A 25,361-nucleotide genomic window follows, 5' to 3' on the forward strand; every position below is an offset into this window, starting at 1 on the left:
TGAAACAACCAAGATGCAGACTTTCAGCTTTAATTCAAGGGGTTGAACAAAAACATTGTATGAAACGATAATTGCATCCATTTTAATACACAGTCCCCTTATTTCAGGGGCTTAAATGTATTTGGACAAATTAACACAATCATAAATAAAATGTTCTTTTTTAATACTTGAGAATCCTTTGCAGGCAATTGTGAGGTGCGAAGCTAGCGAGTAAGTAAAAGGAGGGGCAAAAAACAAAAAACAACCACATGGAGAAGCGACAGTTTAGCTTGTCTTTTCATGTGGAAAACACACCACACAGTCTCAATACAAAACAGACACAATTACGTGTGAGGTGAAGGTGAAAACCAGGAACTCAAATAGACAATATAATAACTAAGGGGTGCCTTTGCTATTGTCTCCAGCCGACAAAACACCGGCGAGGTGGAGCACCAGAGGGAGAGAGCACGCAGTGCCATGCGGAGCAGCCGTCCGAGCAATGACAGCTTGAAGTCTGGACATCACTAAATGCTGGGTTTTGTCCTTTGTGATGCTTTGCCAGGCCTTATTTTGGGTCATTGTCCAACTGTAAAGTGAAGCGCCGTGCAAGCAACTTCACTGAATTTGGCTGAATATGAGCAGACAATATGTCCCTATACACTTTAGATTTAATCCGGCTGCTTCTGTCTTCTGTCCCATCATCAATAAACATTAGTGACCTAGTGCCATTGGAAGCCATGCATGCCCATGTCATCACACTGTCTCCATTGTGTTTTACAGAAGATGTGGTATGCTTTGGATCATGAGCTGTTCCAAACCTTCTCCATACTTTTTTCTTCCCATAATACTGGTACAGGTTGGTACCATCATACTGGTATCTTAGTATCATCTGTCCAAAGAATGCTGTTACAGAAATGGGCTGGCTTTTTCAGATGTTTTTTGACAAAGTCTGATCTGGCCTATCTATTCTTCAGGCTTCAGGTGCACTTTGGTGAACCCTCTGTATTTAATCATCTGAAGTCTTCTCTTCATTGTTGACTTAGATAATGATATGCCTACCTCCTGGAGAGTGTTCTTCACTAGGCTGAATGTTGTGAAGGGGTTTTTCTTTAATATGGAAAGGATGCTACGATCATCCACCACTTGTCTTCCATGGATGTCCAGGCCTTTTTGTGTTGCAGAGCTCACCAGTGTGTTCTTTGAACAGCCAAATTAACAAAACTTGTGTCAGTGTCCAATTATTTACGGATCTAACTGTATTTGCTGAGGTGTCTTTTTGGGTCCAAGGAATGGATACAAATTTTTCTGGTGTTCTATTTTATCTTCAGAGGTCCTGAGCCCCTGGACCAGGCTTTAGAACTACCTGGCCAGACAACTTCTAATTGTCCCTGTCCAAAATCCTCATTGTGGTTTGCAGATTCCAGATTTAGTTTCTGCCTGATGATTCCTGGAGTCATTGCCCACACCCCCCTAGCCATCCTTGTCCTTGTCCACCTGGTTGTGTGGCTGATCTGGATTTTACAAAAAAGACCCTGGACACAGCCTGGCTGTATTTATTAGTGTGGCCCAAAAACTCTTCACTAATCTACTCTTATAATCTTCACCCAACAAAGCCAGAATATGGCTAGTCACCATTCAGAAACCAGCTACTACTTTTCCAAAACTCAAAATGTGTCTATCTGTATGCATACACCACCTGGGCATTTTCATTACTGTGTAAATATCTAGAGGACAATATTGGCTCAATATTAGCAGAGATATTTTTGTAGACTTAATTGAAGAAATTGTATTGACAAACATCAAACCGCAGAGCTGGGGTAAGCCACGATTTTCTGATATCAAAGTTGGCTTAGAGGTTAGATCAGGGTGAAAATGTTACCCAAAATGTTACCCACTGACAGAACTTGGGATTTCAGCAAAGATTGCAGTTTAATGATTTATTTTTCTGTGTTTGGATTTCCCCTTTAAAGCATGGCCTCATTAAACTGTATACAATAGGAAATGAGGTAGATTTGGAGAGTAGCAGAGGAAGTCACGCCCTGAGTGAAATATCAATGCATTGACATAGAGATAAAGGTATTGCCCTCATTTGTCTTTGGCTTCCTCCAAACCTAACAGGTCACAGCAATCAGAACGCTGTTTCAAGTGTGTTTAAAACACGGATGTCAATTATGCAACAGTACTGGAACAAAAAGATAGGTACTGTAAACTTGTTTTTTTACTTTATATTTTTCTCAATTTATTGCAGGACATCTAATAGTAAACAAATATTGAATGGCTGTAAAAAATCAATTATGCAACAGTACAGGAACAAAAAGATAGGTACTGTAAACTTATTTTTTTACTTTATATTTTTCTCAATTTATTGCAGGACATCTAATAGTAAACAAATATTGAATGGCTGTAAAAAATCAATTATGCAACAGTACAGGAACAAAAAGATAGGTACTGTAAATTTATTTTTTTACTTTATATTTTTCTCAATTTATTGCAGGACATCTAATAGTAAACAAATAATGAATGGCTGTAAAAAAATCTATGTAGGTAGAATTAAAGGTCTGTATAGATATGACAAATGACTGTGTTGTTAAAATTCACTTTGTTGTAATTGTACCTTCCAGCACTTACAGTAGTGTCTACCTTTTGTACCTGTGTCCCTATACCCTCCAGTGTCTCCTTTCACCGTTCATACTGGTGTCTCCCTCCAACCTCCAGTGTCTCCCTTCACCGTTCATACTGGTGTCTCCCTCCAACCTCCAGTGTCTCCCTCCACCCTTCATGTGTCTCCCTTGACCCTTAATGAGTCTCCTTCTAACCTTCATACTACTGTCTACCTCCATCCTTCATACTACTGTCTCCCTCCACCCTTCATACTACTGTCTACCTCCATCCTTCATACTACTGTCTACCTCCATCCTTCATACTACTGTCTACCTCCATCCTTCATACTACTGTCTCCCTCCACCCTTCATACTACTGTCTCCCTCCACCCTTCATACTACTGTCTACCTCCATCCTTCATACTACTGTCTCCCTCCACCCTTCATACTACTGTCTACCTCCATCCTTCATAATAGTGTCTCCCTCCACCCTTCATACTACTGTCTCCCTCCACCCTTCATACTACTGTCTACCTCCATCCTTCATAATGGTGTCTACCTCCATCCTTCATTCTAGTGTCTCCCTACACTATTCATACTAGTGCCTCCCTTTGTTGTTAATCCACAGGCCTCAGTGGAGACACAGAAAATATGAGTCTAGAGTCGGGGCTGAAGAATCTGACATGCAATTGTTCCATCGATAGCTTCAAGCGAAGCGTGTTTCCTGCTGCATACCTGTTTCTCTTCTCCTTGGGCCTCCTAGCCAACAGTGCCTCCCTCTGGGTCTTCCTGAGTATGTATAGGAGGAAGAGGAAAATGACCACAGTCAACCTATACATGGTGAACTTGCTATTGTCTGACCTCATGCTGGTGTGCTCTCTGCCCCTGAGGGCAGGATACTACCTACTAGACTCCCACTGGCCTTTTGGGGACCTCACCTGCCGCCTGGCCTCCTTTGTGTTCTACATCAACATGTATGGCTCTATTTACTTCCTACTGGCCCTGAGTGTCATCCGCTACCTGGCTGTGACACGCCCCTACACATTCATGAGTCTGGAGGGTGGATCTTATGGTTGGGCTGGGTGTCTTCTCATCTGGATCTTTGTGTCCCTGGCTTCTGCACCCCTACTGAGTGCGGGGACTACCCAGGATGAGGAAGGGAGGACCCGCTGTCTGGAGTTGGGCAGTAAGTTGAGCACCATCATCCTTCTGAACCGTGCTTCCCTTGTGGTGGGCTTCACACTGCCCTTTACTGTGATATCTGTCTGCTATGTGTGTGTGCTGCTAAGCCTGAGGCAGTGTAGAGCTGGGGTGGAGGGGATGAGAAGACCCTCCAGAAGAAAGTCTTGTGCCCTTGTCATCCTCGGATTTGGCATCTTCTTGATCTGCTTCCTGCCCTATCATGTGGTGCGAACCCTCTTCCTAGCAGCAGAGCAGGACACTCTGAAAAATGGCTGTGAGGATACTTGCAGTTACCTCCAGGATATTCGGAAGGCTGCCGTGGTAACACTCTGTCTTGCAGCAGGGAACAGCTGCCTGGACCCGTTCCTTTTCTTCTTTGTGGGAGAACACTTCAGGGATTTCTGCATGAAAACTCGTCGGGGAGTTACAAGCAAAACAGAGAGACAGAGGTCTCACGAGCTGCAGCCTATATAATTAACTGTCAACTCATAATGAAATCATCACAAATAATGCATTTAATATCTACTTTGTAATTAAATGTAAATAAAATATACTTAACTGGTATTGTATAATATGTAACATCTCTCTATTGTTTTTTAGTCATCTGTAAATGTATTTCAATATGTAAAGATGGATCTCTATTGATGTAATTTATTGTCATTCTCGATTTGGAATTATTAGGTTATTTTACATAGCACAAAATAGGGATCCTTCAATAACACCTAGCGCTTTGGTAGGATGAATTCTAGTAATGTAATTCCTGTACAGTGAAATCTTTTCCATTCATAACAATGGAGCCATGTCGTCTAGTGGTGTGAGCCACAGACTTGGTTGCAGCAGCGAGGGCTCAATTCCAGCCCCCTCCTATTTCACCACACAATCTTCTCTATATTTCACTCTGTATTTCAACTGTCTCTCTTCTATCAATAAAAGCATGAACTAACATAAACAAAATCAATATTAAACCATTGAAAATAGATTCAGAATGATACCTCTAGTTGATGTAACATTTTTAAAGAAGGAAAATAAATCATGATTATTGACAACTCTACAAATGTGTAAAAATCTAATAAAATTGTATTCCCATGAATATTTGTTACATATTAATCTGAGGCATTGGGAACTCTTAAGGGGTCATCCATGGCTTCCTTTAGTATAGATTATTATGAGATGTCATACTCCCTTAATTTTCAATCAACCTAGGGAAGGTCAATAAAACACACAAATGAAGGTTTTTGACCTTAATGAATTAGGCAATGGCTATAAAAAAACGACATGCCTGCAATTAACCATCTCAGCTATCAGGGGAGTATGTAAGATAGAGCTTTGAAAAACCTGCCTGGAAGAGGACCCAAGTGTAGGCATGGTGAGAGATGATATAGCTGTTTGTTTTTTTTCTGTCCAAATGATCCACACTGCTTCAATTATGTAAAGCTCTGTGCTCTAATGTGGCCAATACTGAGAGAGTTTCATTTGCATACTTCTGATCTACAGGGCAAGGTGACATCAATTTTGGCAAAATATAAGCAAAGATATGTTCTTGTAGAGTTAATTGAAGCAAATATGTTAACAAACATCACCTAGTCCTGACAAGATAAACACGGTTAAACCTAAAGGAAACACAGACATTATTTTCAATTATTTATGGGATAAATGGTGAAATAAAAAAATGAAATGCAAAAATACATCTTGATTGAACTAACAAGCCAAGTGACTACTAGTTTCGAACAACTCTAGCCCCCCAACCTTTATCACTGTGGCTCTGTATCTCTGCTTCACCCTATCAGATATCTTTGTATGGTATTTTCGACCAATAGATTCAGTCGACATTGGCCGTGTTCAAGATGATCAAAACCGCATTGTATCATGGGAAAATTGTGACTGACTGACTGATCTGTAAATAACAATGAATCGTATTTTGAGGCACAAGGTGACTTGTAGATCAGTCATTTCGCAGGCGCGTGTATTCGTTTTGATTCTCTCGAACACGGCCATTGTGTAGGAGGCGGTAGCTATACGTTCCCGGTCATTCAACCGCTACATTCAACAGTGGCGGCGGCTTCTAAACTGCCAGGTTTGGAAGAGATGTGTACTCATATGTTCTCGTTCATGACAAAGACATGATCTGACTTGGATATTTTAATTGCAAATATAGAATGCTCTCATAGGGTCAGGAATTTGGATAAGTTTTCGAGCACATCACCACGGGTACAGTATATAGCTAACCTTAGCAGAGTAAGCTAACTATCTGCTAACTACGAACTGCAAGCTAGCTAGCATTTATTTATTTATTTAGCATTTATTGGCTGACGCGTAGCTAGCTAGCATGTATATTTACCAACACACATTGCAAGCCGATGTGCCAGCTACTCTAGTTCAGTAACTTGGTAGCTATCGTTAAAATTAAGCTACAGTAACCTTACCTAACGGTTATAAAATATAGTAGCACTGTTGAAAACATATTTTTATTTTTAAGTTAGCCTTGTCGCTAATTTAACCTACATTTATTTTGAATCGACCAAAGCAGAGAAATGGAGGTGGGTTCAGTGGTGCAGGAGGACATTACTTTCCGTGGAGTGGAGTTCGCTGTGAAGATAGAACTAGAAGAAGGATTGTTAATAGTCGAGATCTCTGATGCCATGACAGCTGACCAGTGGAGGGGAGAGTTTGACCCAGCCTGTAAGTGAAGTGTCGTGAAATTTCTTAATTGATTTTGTAGACATAATTATGTATGAGTATGATCTAACCATGTTTTCTATTGTAACACAGACATCGAAGACCTTACTCGAAAAACAGGGAACTTCAAGCAGTTTCCCATCTTCTGCAGCATGTTGGAATCAGCCGTTAGTAAGGTGAGGCTGTGAGCCATTAGGACGCGGAAACGTATAGTTATCTTTTAAACGTGTTTTGATAAACATGCATGCTTTTTCTACAGACAAGTGAGTCAGTTACCCTTGACCTCTTGACCTATGCTGACCTGGAGCTCCTGCGAAACAGGAAGACTGGGGTTGTTGGTCGTCCTCGAGCCCAACAGCAATCTCCTAACCTTAGTGCCAAAAGATACCTCATCCTTATCTACACTGTGGAATTTGACAGGTTTGTCTGTCTTTTAGTGATATTGACATAAACCCTATTTGAATCTTATTAACTGAAAAATTACCATAAACATGAAACAAATGGACAACGTAGATAATCAAATAACAAATTGATCAGATGTTGATTAAATTGACTGTTAGCATAGATAATGATTGACATAGTGATTCACCAATCAGCTCTTAGCAAACATAAAAAGCCAAAAGAATATCTGTTAATCTTTGAATCTTGTTTTTTGCACCATTGGAATGTATTGTTAATTACGCTGGGAAATGGGAATATAAGAGCGCATATTCACTACATCTTACAGATTGTCCCAATGTGGGCTTATACCTGCAGTACTGACTCCAGTTTCCCAAAGTGTTATTGGTGGCTGTTGTTTTGATCCCATAGCCCCAAACCCAAAAGTTACTTGGAAATATATCAGCTCTAGTCACCAAGGATCTTGCTCATTGTGCTTCAAGTAGAGTAGACCTGTCATCTTAATTCACAGATTAGCTACAATGAAAAGTATGTAGGCTGCGGCCCCTGAATGGTGCAGAACAGAGTTTATTGAACAGAGTTTGAATCCTGCTCATGGATTTGCCCAGGGGTCCTGCGGGAAAGGTTCCATTGGAAAGGTGGGTGGAGACTTCCTGCCTGGTAACTTGGGCAACATATAGCAAAGTAACAAAATGTAATCTGTATAAAATGTAATGCCAACTTCAGGGGGGGGGGAGTACTGCACAAAAGTGTCAGGCAACCCAAGAGATTTTTTGAAGCAAAATAAAAAAAGACAAATCAACCCAACATCCGTCCAGATTCCCCCCGACTCTCTGATTGGACATTCAAACACGTATATCATGAGCGCATCACTAGGTTGGCAAAAGTGTTGGCGCCGTATTTAAGTATGGAGCGTTGCAAAACAAGTGTTGTTGCGGTGAGCGATTCTAGCTAATTATAGGCTCTAGCTAGCTTGATAGCAGAAACGTGGCGCATGTTGCTGCGATTAAAAAGGCCAACAGCTGTAAAAGTAACATCAGCCAAAGAAAACTAACCCTGTTGAAGCAAAGAAGCAACATTCACATTCTGAAGTGGTGACAGGATGACACCAGAAAGGTGCGGGATTGGCTAGTGTATGACGAACAAACAGCCAATGTACTGTTCGCACTGTTGTCAGAACTCATCGTACAAACAGCAGATTAATTCATTTATTATGGGAACTAACTATTACTATATACATAAACTAATGTTTGTTGGTCTTTGAAAGACATTTTCATAACCTGTTGTTTTAAGATTTCGAAACACGTGTGTTTGGTTTTTGTCATTTATCATTTACTTGAGCTGAATATGTCTGGTAAAAATATTGAGTAGCTGGTAAAATCTGTGCATCCACCAGCCACCAAAGTTAATCTCCTACCTGGAATATGATAAAACATTCTATACTTGGCTGATCAAATAAAACAATCAATCAACAAACATTAGCTAACCCATTTGAGATCTTTGGAAGAAGGAAAGCGTCAGTCAACTATGAATGAACCTTTCCTTATAGGATCCACTACCCCCTGCCACTGCCCTACCATGGTAAACCTGACCCTGCCGCCCTGCAGAAGGAGATCCGAGCACTGAAGACTGAGCTAAATGCCCTCGTCAACCATGCAGGTCATAAACCAGCAGAGCCAGAGATACGCAGGCTCCGGGCAGAGTAAGTTATAAGTTATGTTATACTGTAATAATCAGGGCAGTCTATTATTCTCTTCAGGTCAAAGGTTAAGGGCCATGGCTGTTTTTTCTGTTCTTAGACTGGCATTGGTGAGAGAGGAGAAAGAGGCCCTGGCCAAGGCTTTGGAGCGTCTACAGATTGTTGGGGCTGCTTCCACTTCTGGAGCAGGAACTCAGGGGTCCAGAGAGTTGGTCCGGAGTTTAGAGGATCAGCTCCTCAGAGAGAGGGCTAAGAGTCAGCGGTCAGCCAGCAAGAGAGGCCAGGAGCAGCGCCTCCTACTGGAGCAGGTTGGCTCCTCCCTGCATCATACTTCCTCTCGAAATAATGTAGCATATTGTCTTGCATACCTAAACCATGTCTTGTGTGCATGTCAAGAATTAGATGTTGTAATTTTTTACCATTATAAGTAGGATTGTTTGGTGCTGATTGCACTGTTCAGCTGTAATGCTCATTCAAACGTGTTTCATCCTTCGTAGTTGGAGGAGCTAAGGGCATCAGAGCGAGCACTCCGGATTCGTGTAAAGAGTTTGACCAATGAGCTGGCGTTGCTGAGACGAGGGTTAGTCAATCTAAGCATGTATGTTTTTCCTTTCTCTTTGTATCTTTCAGTCACTTTCCCAAGTACTTCCTCTCTAACTGACTCCACTTTGTTATGATACCGTCTCCCTGTGTGTAAGGGTCTGTACTGTGTGTCTGTCATTAGTAGAGTGACCCCTGCCCTCCCAGGGCGCAGTGCCTCCCGGGGTGACGGAGAGATCAGGCGCTCGCTGTCCCGGGAGCGTACTTTGGGACGTGTTGTGGTCAGAGCTCGCTCAGGGTCCAGGGAGAGGACAGAAGAGAGGGGTCGAAGGTCAGAAGGTCGGAGGGCAGACTCCTCTGGGCCCCGCTCACACGTCTCCAGACCCTCACCTTCTCCCACAGGTTTTAACATTTTGTATTTATAGGAGTTGACTGGTAATTCAGCTTCAATGCTTGGATGGTTTTGATTTGGTGTAAGTTGATGAATTGGAGCCGGTCAAATTGAACTAACCACCAAGCCTAAGTAAAGCAAACAGGCCTAGATTATCTGCTTTGTCTGTCCATAACTATGAGCTCCCAGTCAATTTTGTAATTCCTGTTTTCAGGTTTGCGGGCGCCACGCTTTGACCCCACTGCATATATCCAGGACAGACAGCGCCGACTGAGAGAGGCGGAGCTCAAAAAGTTAGTCTCACCCCCCCATCTATTTAATTGTCATAAATTGAAAAGCGGTGCAAGCTGTGGTCGATTACATCAGAGGGGCATGCATTTGAGGTAGTTCTTCAGTCGTTTTCTAAACTTAACTTGGCCTCCTTTGTTTTCTCCCTCAGCCAGAGGAAGGTCCGAAGGGACATGTTGGCGTCGCCTGTTCTGGACAGAGGCCTGGAGCGGGGCAGATCTCGGTCCAGGGAGGCATATCCCCAGATGACCAGGGCTGGCAGTGGAAGCAGAGGGAGGAGTGTATCAATTGAGAGTAGGAGGAGCAGACAGTCTTCTGAGAATTCATTGGTGGAGATGGATGAGTTGACAATCCGGTAATTTATTCATATGCATGTCATGGTATTACAGTCCTAACTGGGTTTAAAAATGTGTGTAAAGCCAGTAGGCTAATAGGCCTGCTATTGAAGTAGATAAAGTGAATATAAACTGAGTCAGACATTGAGCTTAGATTATTTGTTAGATTCTTTTCATCATTTTCTTTTTGCCCTTACAACGGATATTTCTATTTCTGTCCATAAAACTGCAAAGGTGTAACAGTTTGAATAACACTTTAAACTAGTCATTGATACAATGTGGTTTTGGGACATTATTCTTTTTGATTGACATTACCAATACCACCTACAGTGGGGAGAACAAGTATTTGATACACTGCTGATTCTGCAGGTTTTCCCACTTACAAAGCATGTAGAAGTCTGTTTTATCATATGTACTCTTCAACTGTGAATGATGGAATCTTAAACAAAAATCCTGAAAATCACATTGATTTGATTTTTAAGTAATTAATTTGCATTTTATTGCATGCAAGTATTTGAGAAAACCGAAAAGCAGAACTTAATATTTGATATAGAAACCTTTGTTTGCAATTACAGAGATCATACGTTTCCTGTAGTTCTTGACCAAGTTTGCACACAGACCTTATCCAGCTGTCGCTGGACAATACGGACTTTCAGCTCCCTCCAAAGATTTTCTATTGCGTTCAGGTCTGGAGACTGGCTAGGCCACTCCAGGACCTTGAGATGCTTCTTATGGAGGAGCCACTCCTTAGTTGCCCTGGCTGTGTGTTTCGGGTCGTTGTCATGCTGGAGGACCCAGCCACGACCCATCTTCTACGGTGCAATCGTCCTGTCCCCTTTGCAGAAAAGCATCCCCAAAGAATGATTTTTCCACCTCCATGCTTCACAGTTGGGATGGTGTTCATGGGGTTGTACTCATCCTTCTTCTTCCTCCAAACATGGCAAGTGGAGTTTAGACCAAAAAGCTCTGTTTTTGTCTCTTCAGACCACATGACCTTCTCCCATTCCTCCTCTGGATCATCCAGATGGTCATTGGCAAACTTCAGACAGGCCTGGACATGCGCTGGCTTGAGCAGGGGGACCTTGCGTGCGCCGCAGGATTTTAATCCATGAAGGCATAGTGTGTTACAAATGGTTTTCTTTGAGACTGTGGTCCCAGCTCTCTTCAGGGCATTGACCAGGTCCTGCCGTGTAGTTCTGGGCTGATGCCTCACTTTCTTCATGATCATAGATGCCCCACGAGGTAAGATCTTCCATGGAGCCCCAGACGGAGGGAGATTGACCATCATCTTGAACTTCTTAGATTTTCTAATAATTGCGCCAACAGTTGTTGTCTTCTCACAAAGCTGCTTGCCTATTGTCCTGTAGCCCATCCCAGCCTTGTGCAGGTCTACGATTGTATCCCTGATGTCCTTACACAGCTCTCTGGTCTTGGCCATTGTGGAGAGGTTGAGTCTGTTTGATTGTGTGTGTGGACAGGTGTCCCTAAGATAAAAAGTACAGACCTCTACATGCTTTGTAAGTAGGAAAACCTGCAAAATCACAAGTGTATCAAATACTTGTTCTCCCCACTGTATAAACGTCCTTTGGTATGCATCAGTGGTGGATTAAGTGAAACATGAATTGCCGAAGAAATGACCAGTTTGACCGTGTATACAACCTCCGTTACACCAAAGTGATGAGCTGGGAGATGTTGGGTTGTTTCACTATAGTTTCTCGTTTTGTTGTGTGTTTCAGAGGAAGGAAGCAGTCCTACAACGGTCCAACCCTGGTGAGTGCATTTTCTTTCTAAAAAGCTGGTGATAGACGCCTCCCCAACCCACTTAAAATGTTAGTGTTGAGTGACTGGGATTTTTATGGTATTTCTTTCAGCCCAGAGGAATCCATTTGACAAGCAAGCCCCATTGCAGCACTCCCACACACAGGATAAGATCAGACAAAGGTAACCAAGGAATGCCTACTTTTCAATGTAACATGTTAATCAGTCAGTTGGGCGAGCTAAAGAAAATGCTTTCAACATGACCACTGGTGACACATTGCTTGTCCTTTGCCCAGAAGGCTCCATAGATGGGGCTGACCTGTCAGAGATCGATGCCCGGCTGCAGGCCTTACAGGACTACATGAGGGACCTGGATACGGGACGCTGAACTCTATGCTCTAAACCCTGGGCGGGACAGTTGGTTTAGAAATGTCTTCTCTGGGTTGGAAACTGAGACCAAGTAATACTGTTGGAGTAAGAACTGTTAATAAACAAGACCTCTGCACTACACAATGATGTTTGCGCACAGAAGCACACATTATCAGCCAACAGGCTTATGCAAGTGCAAAGACAGATGGATGCACGCACAGCTTATTCTGTGGTCCTCTGGGAGACGGTGCCCAATCTGTGGATGAAGATACCTCTGTGAAGGCTGCCACTGAACTTGAACTGAGGAACGACTGATTTTATACTATGGTTTTATAACTTGCACTGTGTATATTGATGTGACATTAATACCCAGTTTTCCCTTTTATAAAATGAGTGACTGATGAAAGCTAAGCTTGTTTTGATTTAAAATATTTGGGTCTGTAAATATTGTAGCTTTATTTAAAATGTTTTGCAGGTGATTGATTACTTGTTTTTGTTCAGAAGTATTATTTGTATTTTTTTAAAGAAAGCTTTCATTTATTCTGCTATATACAGATTTTATTGAAATGCCTGCTTATGATGCATTATTATTGGGTTTTATCCATGTGTTATAACTTGATGATATGGGGTTTATGAAGTGTTCAGTTCAATTCAGTTCAAGTGACCTATTGGATCATTGATTATTTTAATATGGCCATTCAGCCAACTGTATTTTCATGCTATTACTAAAACTATGAACTCTTCATCATCCCTGCAGCAGCTATGTCTCTTGGTAGTGTCTCAGTGAGAGCACCAAGTGCAGTGTCCTCTAGTACATTTAGTGTTGGTTGAATGGGCTGAATGTTCCTCCCTAGGGCTTCACTCAAGGGGCAGCTGCTACTACAGCTGGCTTGATCTCATTAATTTACAGCTAACCTTCTGGGGCTGAAACCTTCCTCTCCTGGGTGAGTGTCTAGGCTACTGAAGCAGCTGTTTCCATCTCTCTCTGCATTAGTGTGGGAGGATAATACTAACAAAGGAAGTTGATAGGCTGTTTTGTTTTTTGAAACCGATTCTGAGGTTTTTAGGTTTACCTCAGTTGCTAATAAAATGTTATGCTTTCCATTCAACACCATCTATCAGAATTACAAAGTTTTTTGAACAAATCACAACTGATCTAAAATGGCAGGCTGCTAAGACTTTCTCAAAGGCCAACCTGCCAAAATTAGCCACATGAGTACAATAGTATATACCTAACAAAAACATGATTGTATCAGTCACTTGAAACCTATCTATCTAATTTGTTGTACAGGTCAACTTGACCACCCAGGAGACTAGTAAACATAAAAAGCTATTGCAAAATATTTTTGCATGACGTTCTGTATTGAGCCACAGACGTCACAATACTTTTTACAGATGTAATTTGAGGGTAAAACATAGCAAGTATGTATGTCGTCCACAATGCATCCTATAAGATGGACATGCTTGGATGTACCATACAATTGAAAAGGTACATTGAAGTGTAGGCTAGCTACTGTCATGCATCCATGCTTTTAAACGAAGAGTCGTTCTGGAGTCAAATGAGACTTTCAGGTGAGCAAAGCCAGAATAGCTTGCTCATAAAAAAGATGATACAGGTATGGAGCGATGTACAGACAGGTGCCAAATTAAAGGAAAAACCTAGTGGAGGAACATAATGAAAGCAGATGCTTCCATACAGGTGTATTGCATGTTACAATTAAGCAATTAATATCCTAAAATGCACTGCGGCATGTATAAAAGTGATGAGCATTATTTGGGCACACATGGCAGGAGTGTCAGTCACAAAGACTGCTCAGCTGGCTAGTGTTTCAATAGGAACTGTTGCTAAAGTTACATCTGGATTGACATCTATGGGAAAGACATTCTGGTAGAGAGCTCACATTCGATGATGTGATATATAAGGAAAAACAGAAGAGCAGCTTTTTCCCAGGTGACTGAAAATGTCAATGCACAGTCCATCAAGAATTACACAGAGAGGGCTATTATAGTAGTGTTGAAGTGCATAACCCTACATTACAAAGACAAATACACATTTGAGTGTTTAGTGGTGCACAAACTTTGCTGCATGGTTTAGATCCACTTGTCTCCTTAGACGGAAGGGTCACCTCAAATCATTTCAAAGTTATTCAGAGTGATCCCCTTTATCCTGGTAAAACCTTTCTATCCTGATGGGTGTGGTCTCTTCCAGGATGACAGCGCCCCCATCCATAGGGCATGAGGGGTCACTGAATGGTTTGATGAGTATGAAAATAATGAGTCATATGCTATGGCCTTAGCAGTCTCAACACAGTTGAACACCTTTGGGAGATTTTGGACTGACATGTTAGACAATGCTTTACATAATCAAAACACCAAATGAGGGAATATCTTTTGGAATAATTGTGTTCCATCCCTCCAGCAGGGTTCCAGAGGGTCTTAGAATCTATGACAATCTATTAACTCTTTTACAGATAGTTTTTCTGAATAGAAAATTTGTAATGTGGCATCTGCAAAAGACCTGAACCTAACCCAGAGCTGTGATGCTCGCAATTATAAGCAGGATTGCGATCCCAATGCTGAACCCTAGCTTTACAACTTCCTGTTTCATTTCCAAAATAAAAGACTTACAGACGTACAGACTTGTGATTTGGGGCTGGGCATTATCATGCTGCAACATATTGTTATGGTGATGGATGAATAGACAGTCAATTTCTCATGTTGTTCTTTAAATTCTATAATCACTCATTTATTTAAATCCTGCCCAGAACCAAAAGACATTTAAAAAAACTATTCAGACCCTTTTACTTAATGCTTTGTTGAATCTGCTGATTTAAAAAGTGCTTTATAAATACATTTAATTGATTGAATTACAGCCACAAATCTTCTTGGGTTTGATGCCACAAGCTTGGCACACCTGTATTTTTCTTTCATTCTTTGCAGATCCTCTCAAGCTTTGTCAAGTTGGAGGGGTAACGTTGATGCGAACCCTTTTTCAGGTCTCTTCAGAAATATTTGATTGGGTTCAAGTCCTGCTTTGTCAAGGACAATCACAGACTTTTCCCGAAGCCACTCCTGCATTGCATTGGCTATGTGCTGAGAGTAACCGTCATCTTGGAAGGTGACAGTCCTTTAGGTGGTTTTGGCAAACTCCTAGCTGGCTTGTCATGGATTTTACTGAGGATTGGCTTCTGTCTGGCCACTCTACCATAAAGGTGTGATTAGTGGAGTGCTTCAGAGATGGTCGTCCTTCTGGAAGAAACCCTGGAGCTCTGTCAGTGACCATTGGGTTCTTGGTCACCGCCTTGACAAAAACCCTTCTCCCCTGATTGCTTAGTTTGGCTGGACGCCCAGCTCTAGGAAGAGTGTTGGTGGTTTTTAACTTCTTCCATAAGAATGATGGAGGCCACTGTGTTGTTGGAGATCTTCAATGCTGGAGCCCTTTTTTGGTATCATTCCCCACATCTGCACCTCAACACAATTCTATCTCTGAGCTTTACGGGCAATTTCTTTGACCTTAGTTTATGCTTTGTCATGTCAACAATTGGACCTTATATAGATGGGTGTGCCTTTCCAAATTATGCCCAGTATATTCATTTTAACCCAGGTGTGTTCTCAAGGATGATCAATGGAAACAGGATGGGAAATGGATGCACCTGGGCTCAATTGTCATTACAAAAGGGTCTAAACACTACTGTAAATGTAATATTTAAAAATAATTATGACTCAGGAGAAATTCTGAAAAAACTGTTTTTGCTTTTTCATTATGGGGTGTTTCATATGTAGATTCATGAGGAAAAATTCAAAGGCTGTATTGTAACAAAATATTGAAAAAGTGAAGGGGTCTGAATGTTTTTCGAACACACCGTAGACCTGGACAAAAATATAAAGGTTCCCTATTATGTGTCATTATGTAGTTTGACAAACAATAAATAGACAATTTCAAATATATACACAGTTTAAATGTTATTCTTCACCTTCATCTGATCTTGATTGAAAAAAAACATTATTTATTTGTGTCTTTAAAGATAACAGTAAAGTAATTTAGGCAAAAAAATTAACTGGTCAACATTAGCTATCAAAATGATTTTGAACTATGCCGGGAAGGGATTGGCAGGTGAGAAAATGGGCTGGCATACTTTCACAAACATTTGTTTTCAACATAAATTATACTTAGGATAGGCGAATTTCTGCTGAATGTGCGGATATAAAAAAAAATGTCCTATACATTTTGGTTTTGTCAGAACAGCTTCCATATGTATTTGTCAAATAAGACGAAATACATGTCGGCGATGATGTTGTATAGTTTACTTTTGGAAAAAGGATGTTCTTTATAGACTAATACACTGGAACAAATAGCCTAACAGAAAATTGCACATTGCAAGCGTCTTCCGCTCGAACAGCGATTTTTTTCTGTAATAAAATTATAAAATATGTCTTTAAGGACAAAAATAATGTTTTGTTCAACTAAGATAAGAGAAACGCAGGTAAAATTGACAACGAGTTGAACGGCAAACATTTCCACACAAGAAAGTAAATCACAGCAACGGAGAATAGTGTGCGTGCTCACGCGAAGGGGGTCAGATACTGACAGGAGGACGGTTTCCCGCACAACACCTGTTCGACAAGGCCTGCAGCAACCGAACGCAAAATTATCTACAGCATGTTATGCATAACTGTAAAATTGGGACCTCAGCAGTTTTGAAGGCAAAGATTCAACAGCAGGCAGCCAGGCAGGTGTAAATGTTGGATTCATGTATTTACACAGTGCTGGCGATGATTGTTTTTAAGCCTACAATACATTTACATAGTTATGTAGAATTCGTACTCTGTAAAATAAGAGTTCAGTATTCAAACGAAAATCTGTTGTCTTGTTGATCTCTGAATGGAGGCCCAGTGTATCAGAATTTGAATATCAATGTCAGAGAAATTATACGTTTTTATATATGCATAATCTAGAAGTAAAATCACTGCCATAACCATAACATTGCAAGGTTAATAACATGGGGTCCGCACGTGACATACTACACCAAAAATCGCAGACTGCATCTTTAACTAGGTCAATGAGGAACATCAAGAACTCGTGCAATTCTAGCACCCTCACGTGGCAGAGAATTATTATTGCCTACGCCTGGGTGAAAACATTCGTGGCTATATGTAAATGTCGTTAATTAACACTTATCCTCGACATTGGAATAGCGATATTGTCACTCGTGATACAGTAATCGTGCTGCTTATGTGGTTAAAATGTGAACGGTCCCTATGGTTCAAAGGTACGTCGAGTTGCTGAGATCAGCCCAGTTATTGTTTCTCTTCAATGGAGATGAAACGCAACGTAGGCGGGGCCATTTCGTTGAACTAGCTAGCTAGGTAACCTCCACAGCTAAAGTCGGGAAGGACGTGAGACCACACCATGCAATCTATGGACTACACTCGTTTTCCACTATAATTCCGATGAGGATGACTAAAACGCGAATGACTACAGCTCCCAGCCCGAGAAGCATGGGGGACAAGAGCCAAAACTGCACAAGCGCGTCGGTGGATCCAGTATGGCCGGCAAATGGAAATACTGACTCTACAAAACATACCGGTGATATCCCATCACATTGCGAAAACGCACTCGAAAATGTTCCACAACTGGTAATCACATGTGATGTGAGACCATACCGAATTGATTTGGAGACCATGAGGTTTAGTGGGCTCTCCGTTGGCTCCCATCCCGACGAGGAGTCAATTTGCTCGGACAGTGGGTTTGGAGGCTCCCCCGCATCGCTCCTACTCAGAAAACTGTCAAATGCTTCATCGTCTGGGTTGTCGCCAGCCTCGTCTTTTGAAGAATATGAGGACGACCGCGGCTGTCCCGATGGCTATCCCGATGAAGTCCCCCGGGTAAGTGCAATTTGTGCATTCACCCCTGTGAAGGAGACGGCCCAACTAACAATGGTAGCTTGCTCTACTCTAGTCTCCCGTAGGACCAGTCAGTATAAGCATGCACAGCAACATTCTGCTAAGACCCAGGTATCGTTAAATTATGATTAGAAATAGGTTTGAACCAACAGTTCTGGATAATTTAGTCTGAACTGCTGGAAATCAGAGCGAAGTGTGCTCCAATCTCCATCTGTCATGCTTTTTTTCCTCTATCTTACTGCTTTTTTATTACTATGTAAGTACAAATGCTTGGTGGATTTTTGAGCTAATCTCAAGGGAAGAGAAGTGCACACAGTCAACACTGACACAGTGTAAACACTTGAGTCAGTCGTCTCCTAGTTGCATTTTAGAGTGAAGGTGAAGAAGACCTGACCATACATTTATGAATCCACTTTTATCATGGAGAAATATAAATGGTTGAGATTGGTATAATTTAATAGGCTACAAACAGGGTTGTCAAAACTTTTTTCAATTGAAATCCCAAAGGTTACTGTGTATTGTTTAATTTGTCATTTAATATCTATTATTGCTCTCACTTTTAATGCTCACACATTTTTGTGGGGTTCAAAATGTCATCCTTGAGTTTGCTGGCTGGCATTAGCAATGTAAATGGTAGTATATGCATACATTGGTATCACAAACAAAATAAAAACACTGCAATGTGCTATATCTGAAGATCAGATGGACAGATTACCTGCAGAAAAGGAGCATGATTACAAATGGTTATTACTGTGCAAAATCTAAATTCCCCTCAATATGCATAGTTGCATACAACAGATTTCTGTTATTGGTAAAAATACTTCATAGTGCTGCTACTGAGTGCTGTAGCTGTGTATATTTTCAAAACAAGATGAATACCAGAATTCCTATAATACCTTAAATATGTTACTTGAAAGGTCAAATGCAGCCTTTTATAAACTCAATATCAAATATTTTTTGTTTAACGGTTATCTTCTTAGCAAATCATTTTTTTCAAGCGTGACTTTTGCTTGATCTGTTGTCTGTGAGTTGAAATGTATAAATATGCCCCAGTTTGTCCAGGCCAACAACTAAAATATGTGCTTGTAAGGGTTCAGGAAGACAGGAGTTAAAATATATATTTAGGTTCTAACATAGAGTAAACCCTAACACATCCATGGTTTCACTAACAGCAATGCTTATGTTGGTTATGGGCTACATAAAGAAAAGTGTATCACTTTTCATTTTATTCGCTATTACATTTTGCATTTCATATTTTGGTGTACTGGGAATTCATATCTGACTTAAATCTATTACAATCACACATTTTAGGGTATAGTCAAATCAGTAGGCCTGTGTTTAATAAGTATCATCTGATTCATATCCTTTGATCCGTTTTCTTTAATTGTATTTGTACCAGCTCTTGCTGTTATGGTTTTAACAATTGATCTGAAGCCACGGATTATTACCAAAAAGCAATAATAATTGAAGTGGAAACATTAGCTGGCTGAAAATGAGTCTCGGCTGTTTAGCCAACAGCAATTAAGGAAACTACTGATCCTGTCAAAAAGTTGAATTCAAATGTATTTACACACAGATCAATCATGCCAGTTGATAATGAACTTTTCAGGACGTTAAGGAATATCAGACTAATACAGAGATTATTACATCACTAGTGTGTTGCATCATGTCTGTCAACTAGTTAACACACAACTATCCTACAGGTGATAACATGCCTGAGAGAATGGGTGCTAGGGAATAGCTAAGCATCGAAGTGTGGGTAGAAAAAGAGGTTGGAATAGAGGGGGCTAATCTGGGTACCAGTCGCTTTAAATATAATTCCACACTTTGACACGTTTTTTCATCTGCTAAAATAAGGAGTGGAATGTTAGCTGAATAGAATATCTGCTAGACTAATATGAGAATCATTCTTTGAGATGTTAAATGACATTGTGAAAGTGTAGTCCAGTCAACTAAGGTTTGAAGTATGGTCAACTCAGCTTGAGGTGTAGCTTCTCCTTGCCTGGGAGTTTGTTTAATTACACGTATAGCTGCAGGCCACTACACATACAGAACAGGTTGGACTAGTATTTCCACACAAATCCTGTCTGTAGAACTGTCCAGGTACACCTTTAGACAATTAAACTACATAAATATAGAGCTGAAGAACAGAAATTCAACACGCACTTCAATCTCTCTAGGGTACTTTGATGAATGGGCGTGGTACAGACTGTTCATCACAGCTTTGAACAAAGTCCAGCAGAATGTATTGTAAATGTTTGATGAGTGTGTGCAGCTGTTGCACATGAGCCCAGCCCAACCTCTCCTACGTGTTTTGGATCAGTCTGGTGGTCACTGGCTGTTTCCATGGAGACACTCAGCCATAGGTCAGAAAGTTGTGTGACGGAGTCTGAAGTCTGAAGTTGTGTCATTCTCATGACTTTTCCTCAGTGGAGTCAGAGGGGAGCAAGACAGGCAGACAGAGTGAATGTAAGCTAGAGGTGTTGTACTGTACAGAAAGTAATGGAGTTGTAATGTGCGTTATTGATTGTTCTCCCCATGCAGAGCGTCATATGGAAAAAACCCAGAAGCACAGGGACAACATCTCCCCTCTCGGTGCCCCCCAAGAAGCCACAGCCCTGGGTTCAAGTGGTTGGACATGCAGGTTGGTTCTTTGTCAGACTTTTTAGTATTTTCTTAATATCTACTTCTGCTATACTCTATAATGAAGATTGTTTTTGCTAATAGAAGACGGCTGGGTTCTCTCCTTATTTTTTTAATGCAGCGCAGAAGTGGAATAAGCTCAAAAAATTTGATCTTGTTTGAGTGTGTTTTTTCTTTAAGCAAAATTATTCATGGAAGATTCGCTTGAGGACAAATGTGCTTGCTTTTTGAAATGTTTTTGTTGGTGTTGCTTATTTTTTCGTAAAATATTATGAACACAGGGTATACTTGCAAATGAAAATGTTTCCTCTAACTGTAACTCAGTAAAAAAATTAAATAATAAATCACCTCAACGTGCAGTCATTTTAGATTGGTATTGTAGTACAAAATAAAGGGTATAACATGCCTCGTCACGCCTGTGTGGTCCAGGGAGCTTCCATGCTGGGGACGATGGGATGCTGCTGAAGCGTCACACTGAGGGAGAGCAGCAGTGCCTACAGAGGCTGATGGAGGACTCCCTGAGATCCTTTGTTCCAGCCTACCACGGAGTCGTGCGGCGTTCTGACCAGGACTACAACATGATGGACGACCTGCTGGCCCACTTCAGCTGCCCTGCCATCATGGACTGCAAGATGGGCACCCGGTGCGTCAGTCCGGCAGTAGGCAACACGTCTCTTGGCGTGTCCTTGTTGTCTTGTGTCGAGTATGTAATGTTGAGGTGTCTGCTCTGCTAGGACATACCTGGAGGAGGATCTGGCTAAGGCTCGGGAGCGGCCCCAGCCTCGTCGGGACATGTATGAGAAGATGGTGGACGTGGACCCAGAGGCCCCAACTGCAGAAGAGCGAGCCCTGCAGGCTGTGCTGAAGACCAGATACATGCAGTGGAGAGAGACCCTGAGCTCCACCACTACCATGGGCTTCCGCATTGAAGGAATCAAGGCACGGAGACACAAACGCACGCTTGTTTTACTGTACCTTAACCCTAAAACTCTAATTATAACCATAGACCTCAACTCCTGGGCCAAACTCCTGGTTTGCCATGGGTTACTATACATCAGAGTAGTTCTGGTTCTTATAGACACGTTGAGATGACTCTGTGGATTCCTTATTAAGCAGATGATTTTTAAAAGATAAAAATACATAATTCAGGTAGCCTAACATTACCTACATGGGGGTATTGCAAAACCAGTTGATATTTTTACATGCTACACCGACGCCAACTTTTGTTGAGTACATGCAAAATGTGAGTCCCTTGAATTTATTGCTCTTGAGCATGTGCTTCACATTAGTCCTAAAAATGGATCCAGAGCACGGCTCCGTCCAGCACGGTGGTGCTTACGCACGGTTGCACCTCCAGCCTAGTAGACCAGTAAAACAGTTCTGCTTCCTTCCTAAGTTACCGAAGAGTTGTAGCATTTCTGCTTTCACATTTTCAGGCAAGTGACAATCTTCAGGCAATCAGAAAAATCCTCAAATCCTCTGAATGTCATTCCTTTAGGATGTGTTGCCAGAGGACTTGCATAAACTATTGCCCATTGGTGCACAACATTTGTCTACCGTTAATCCCTGTGCAGAAAGCTGATGGAGTGTGCAACACCAACTTCAAAAGGACCAAAAGCAGGGATCAGGTGATTGAAGCCCTGCAGGACTTTGTGGGATCCGACGGCCTCGTTCTGGTGAGTCGGTCTTAAGGCTGAAATCCCCAGCACCTGTGTTATAGCTTTGTTAATAAAGCATGAAGGGCATCAGGTAAAGCAATTCTCCTTCTCTTTCAGAGCGGCTATCTGAGACGGCTGAAGGAGCTTCGGCTGGTGTTGGAATCATCAGACTTCTTCAGAACACACGAGGTAAACGCGCTTGCACCGCTTTCTCGGGTACAACGCAACATTTGGAGGTGTGGATTCACGTCTGTAAGCCGAGAGATGCACTAACATCCGTCTCTGCAGGTGGTGGGCAGCTCCCTGCTGTTTGTGCATGACGGTACAGGGAGGACTGGAGTGTGGATGATTGATTTTGGGAGGACTGTTCCCCTGCCGCCACCTCTCACCCTGGACCACCGCACCTCATGGGTAGAGGGCAACCGAGAGGATGGGTACCTGTGGGGGCTGGACAACCTGATTGATGTCCTGACTGACATGCTACCTCTCACCTGAACTGAACCTCAATCTGACATAGGGACCTCATCCCAAAACACCTCTCTCATCTTAACCAGAACATGTTTGTTTTCACCAGAGAGGGTTGGCAACCAAGTAGTGACAGGAAGCTCGGCTCTTTTTACTGACTCTGACCTTTTCAACTTGTTCACACAAAAAAATTATACATTTTGACTAATGCTTTGAGCATGCAGGATTGTCTTCCGACAACAATCAAATAAAACCCTTTTTGTTTTATACCATTTGAACTTAGTTCTATAGTTATAACTCTGGTATCGAGTTATCTGTTGCCACGAGGGATTAGTACAATATTGCATGCTACGGCCTTGCTAAACGATTTGTTCTCAAGTTTGGGTTAATGCAGGCCACGTAGCCTATTGCCTCTACAAAGCTGTGAATTTGAAATTCAATTATCAATGAATAGCAAATTCTCTGAATCATGCACTCAATTTCTGAACTGGTAATTTTCTTTCTATACTTCCTTTAGCATGATCCATTTTGTTACTTGCCCATATGATAACTGAGTTGAGTGTCAATGAAAGGAGCCGTTCAAAGAAAATGAGTAATTCACCAACTGCAGACTGCTGTTCATGGATTGGGCTGGGATTCAGTGTTCAGGATTTCGGGTGTTATGTACTACTGTCTTTGTTTGTTAATGAAGGCAAAGGGATATTAACTGGTGTGAATAATAGTACATTAGTAGAACTGTACAACAGTGCAAAAAGAAAAACTGCCCTTTTATCTTTTTCCACATATCCCTATGTTCTATTCCAAATGTACTTAACAAGCATCAACAAGTGTTTCTTACTGCAGTTAAGGGAGCCGTAGGACCTAAACAAGCCATTTTGATACTGTTCTGCTGTACATAATGGAGTCAGCCAAGCAGCCCTACGTGTTTGAACTCCTTCCATGGAGGGCAGAGTGTCGCAGGTTTATGCTCCTATCTTGAGCTTCCCTGGTTGTCTAGGACTTGAGTGGATACTAATATGAAGGAAAAGAACAACAAGAACTAGCCCCTAATGAATGCGTTTGACACCCCTGATCTATGACCTGTGTCAATGAACACTGCCTTGGACTATTTAGCACTTCTATGGGAGAGTGTGTGACTTCAGAGGGAGGTGTACAACTGTAAACAGTATGCCTTCAGGGATAGAGCCTTTTGGGGTATCCTGTAGGCTGGAACTATGATAATGTGTTAATCTTAAAATGTTCTGTATTATCCGATTAACAGTTCTTAAATTGGGAAAATCTGACAATATACATTTTAGCAGCTTTAAATGTAAATATTTTGTTATTTAAGGAGTGCAATTACACATCTTTTTCTATTGATGAGACTGGTTTTTCCCTGACTTTTGCTATACAACGAAGATATGAATGGGTCTATGTCCAAACTGTGTTTTAAGGGTATTATGTAAGTAGCAGTTCATAACATTGACAGATTTAGCCAGGAACTTCAGAATCAGTACAACTGACATTTGTGCTAAGTTTTGGACCTGGCTACTCAAATGAAAGCCATTAAAATATGGACCAATTCACAATTCACAATTGTTGTCCTGTAATATTTCTCAAGCTTTCACCAGTTTTTCAACTGCTATGATAAAGGCAAACTAAACAGAGTCTAAACATTTTTTTATAGAAAATGCTGCTGGGTGAATAATGGAAAATATACAGCACCGGAAATAATTAAGAGACCACTGCACCATTTTCTTTCCTTTCCAAAAAGTTGTGAGGAACAGAAGTGTTCAATTTGCAGTGGTCTCTTAATTTTAACCCTTCCTCACACAAAACCTCACACAAAACCTTCCCTTTTGACTTTTTTGGAAAGGAAAGAAAAAGCTGCAGCGGTCTCTCAATATGTTCCGGAGCTGTAAATAGTGCATGTAAATGGTGCATTAATTAAAAATATTTATTGTGTCACAATAAGCTCTAAATAATTCCTGACATGGATGGACAACTACCTCTTCTATTTCATGTCAGTAAGAAAGGGCAAGACCTTGGCAGGCAGGGGTGAGGGTCAGGGAGGCTCCCTCAAGGCTCCCTACCCAGTCTTGCTCCAGCCTCCCATACCTACTCTGCCCCATTGTGCAGCTGGTCAGCCTCCCGGGTGGAGGAAGCAGATGACTGAACTGGTAGGAGTGTCTCTCCCAGGTATCCCTCCTTAAGATTGTCCTGTGCACCACCCTCTCACCCGGCACACACAGGTCCACGGGCCTGAAGGGAAGCTGGTCCACGCTGGGGTCCATAAACTTGACCTTGAGCTCTGTGACTGAGTGAGGAACAGGAGGGCCTGGGCAGAATGCAGAGTAAGGTGGAGAAGCCTTGGAGGCTTTCTGTGGCCGGAGGCCCATAGAGGGAGACCAGCTTGCGTAGGCTCTTCAGCTAACGTCTCTCTCGCCACTCCCAGGCTGGAGGCGGCAGTGCTCTGGGACAGGGGCGAAGGGAGAC

The 25,361-nt window shown here is 41.7% G+C and overlaps 3 protein-coding genes across 15 annotated transcripts; all 3 read left to right on the forward strand.

Annotated features, from left to right (window-relative positions):
- Nucleotides 1-2,107: 2,107 nt before the first annotated feature.
- Nucleotides 2,108-4,773, forward strand: LOC105026991 (cysteinyl leukotriene receptor 2-like). Of its 2 annotated transcripts, none has more exons than XM_020048154.2 (2): nucleotides 2,108-2,178; nucleotides 3,208-4,773. In XM_020048154.2, the coding sequence occupies exons 1-2, from the start codon at nucleotides 2,142-2,144 to the stop codon at nucleotides 4,233-4,235; spliced, it is 1,065 nt and encodes a 354-aa protein (XP_019903713.1). In that variant the 5' UTR covers nucleotides 2,108-2,141; the 3' UTR covers nucleotides 4,236-4,773. The 2 variants fall into 2 exon arrangements, with proteins under 2 accessions (XP_019903713.1, XP_012989858.1); XM_013134404.4 differs by lacking the exon at nucleotides 2,108-2,178 and adding an exon at nucleotides 2,355-2,424.
- Nucleotides 4,774-5,644: 871 nt separating this feature from the next.
- Nucleotides 5,645-13,325, forward strand: ccdc61 (coiled-coil domain containing 61). Of its 11 annotated transcripts, none has more exons than XM_013134426.4 (13): nucleotides 5,645-5,996; nucleotides 6,286-6,440; nucleotides 6,531-6,613; nucleotides 6,697-6,857; nucleotides 8,386-8,538; nucleotides 8,636-8,843; nucleotides 9,033-9,133; nucleotides 9,260-9,477; nucleotides 9,681-9,759; nucleotides 9,906-10,109; nucleotides 11,826-11,859; nucleotides 11,961-12,030; nucleotides 12,144-13,325. In XM_013134426.4, exons 2-13 carry the CDS (start codon nucleotides 6,293-6,295, stop codon nucleotides 12,233-12,235), a joined length of 1,551 nt encoding a protein of 516 aa, XP_012989880.1. In that variant the 5' UTR covers nucleotides 5,645-5,996; nucleotides 6,286-6,292; the 3' UTR covers nucleotides 12,236-13,325. The 11 variants fall into 11 exon arrangements, with proteins under 11 accessions (XP_012989880.1, XP_012989881.1, XP_012989877.1 ...); XM_013134427.4 differs by having other exon boundaries at nucleotides 6,289-6,440; XM_013134423.4 differs by having other exon boundaries at nucleotides 5,645-5,969.
- Nucleotides 13,326-17,124: 3,799 nt separating this feature from the next.
- On the forward strand, nucleotides 17,125-24,451 carry itpkca (inositol-trisphosphate 3-kinase Ca). 2 transcript variants are annotated; one of them, XM_010898831.5, is made up of 7 exons: nucleotides 17,125-18,102; nucleotides 20,665-20,764; nucleotides 21,193-21,406; nucleotides 21,498-21,702; nucleotides 22,338-22,439; nucleotides 22,539-22,610; nucleotides 22,710-24,451. In XM_010898831.5, exons 1-7 carry the CDS (start codon nucleotides 17,668-17,670, stop codon nucleotides 22,914-22,916), a joined length of 1,335 nt encoding a protein of 444 aa, XP_010897133.1. In that variant the 5' UTR covers nucleotides 17,125-17,667; the 3' UTR covers nucleotides 22,917-24,451. The 2 variants fall into 2 exon arrangements, with proteins under 2 accessions (XP_010897133.1, XP_010897134.1); XM_010898832.3 differs by lacking the exon at nucleotides 17,125-18,102 and adding an exon at nucleotides 20,488-20,589.
- Nucleotides 24,452-25,361: the final 910 nt, after the last annotated feature.

Source organism: Esox lucius, chromosome 7 (genome assembly GCF_011004845.1).
Source record: "Esox lucius isolate fEsoLuc1 chromosome 7, fEsoLuc1.pri, whole genome shotgun sequence".
In the NCBI taxonomy this organism is placed as follows: domain Eukaryota; kingdom Metazoa; phylum Chordata; class Actinopteri; order Esociformes; family Esocidae; genus Esox; species Esox lucius.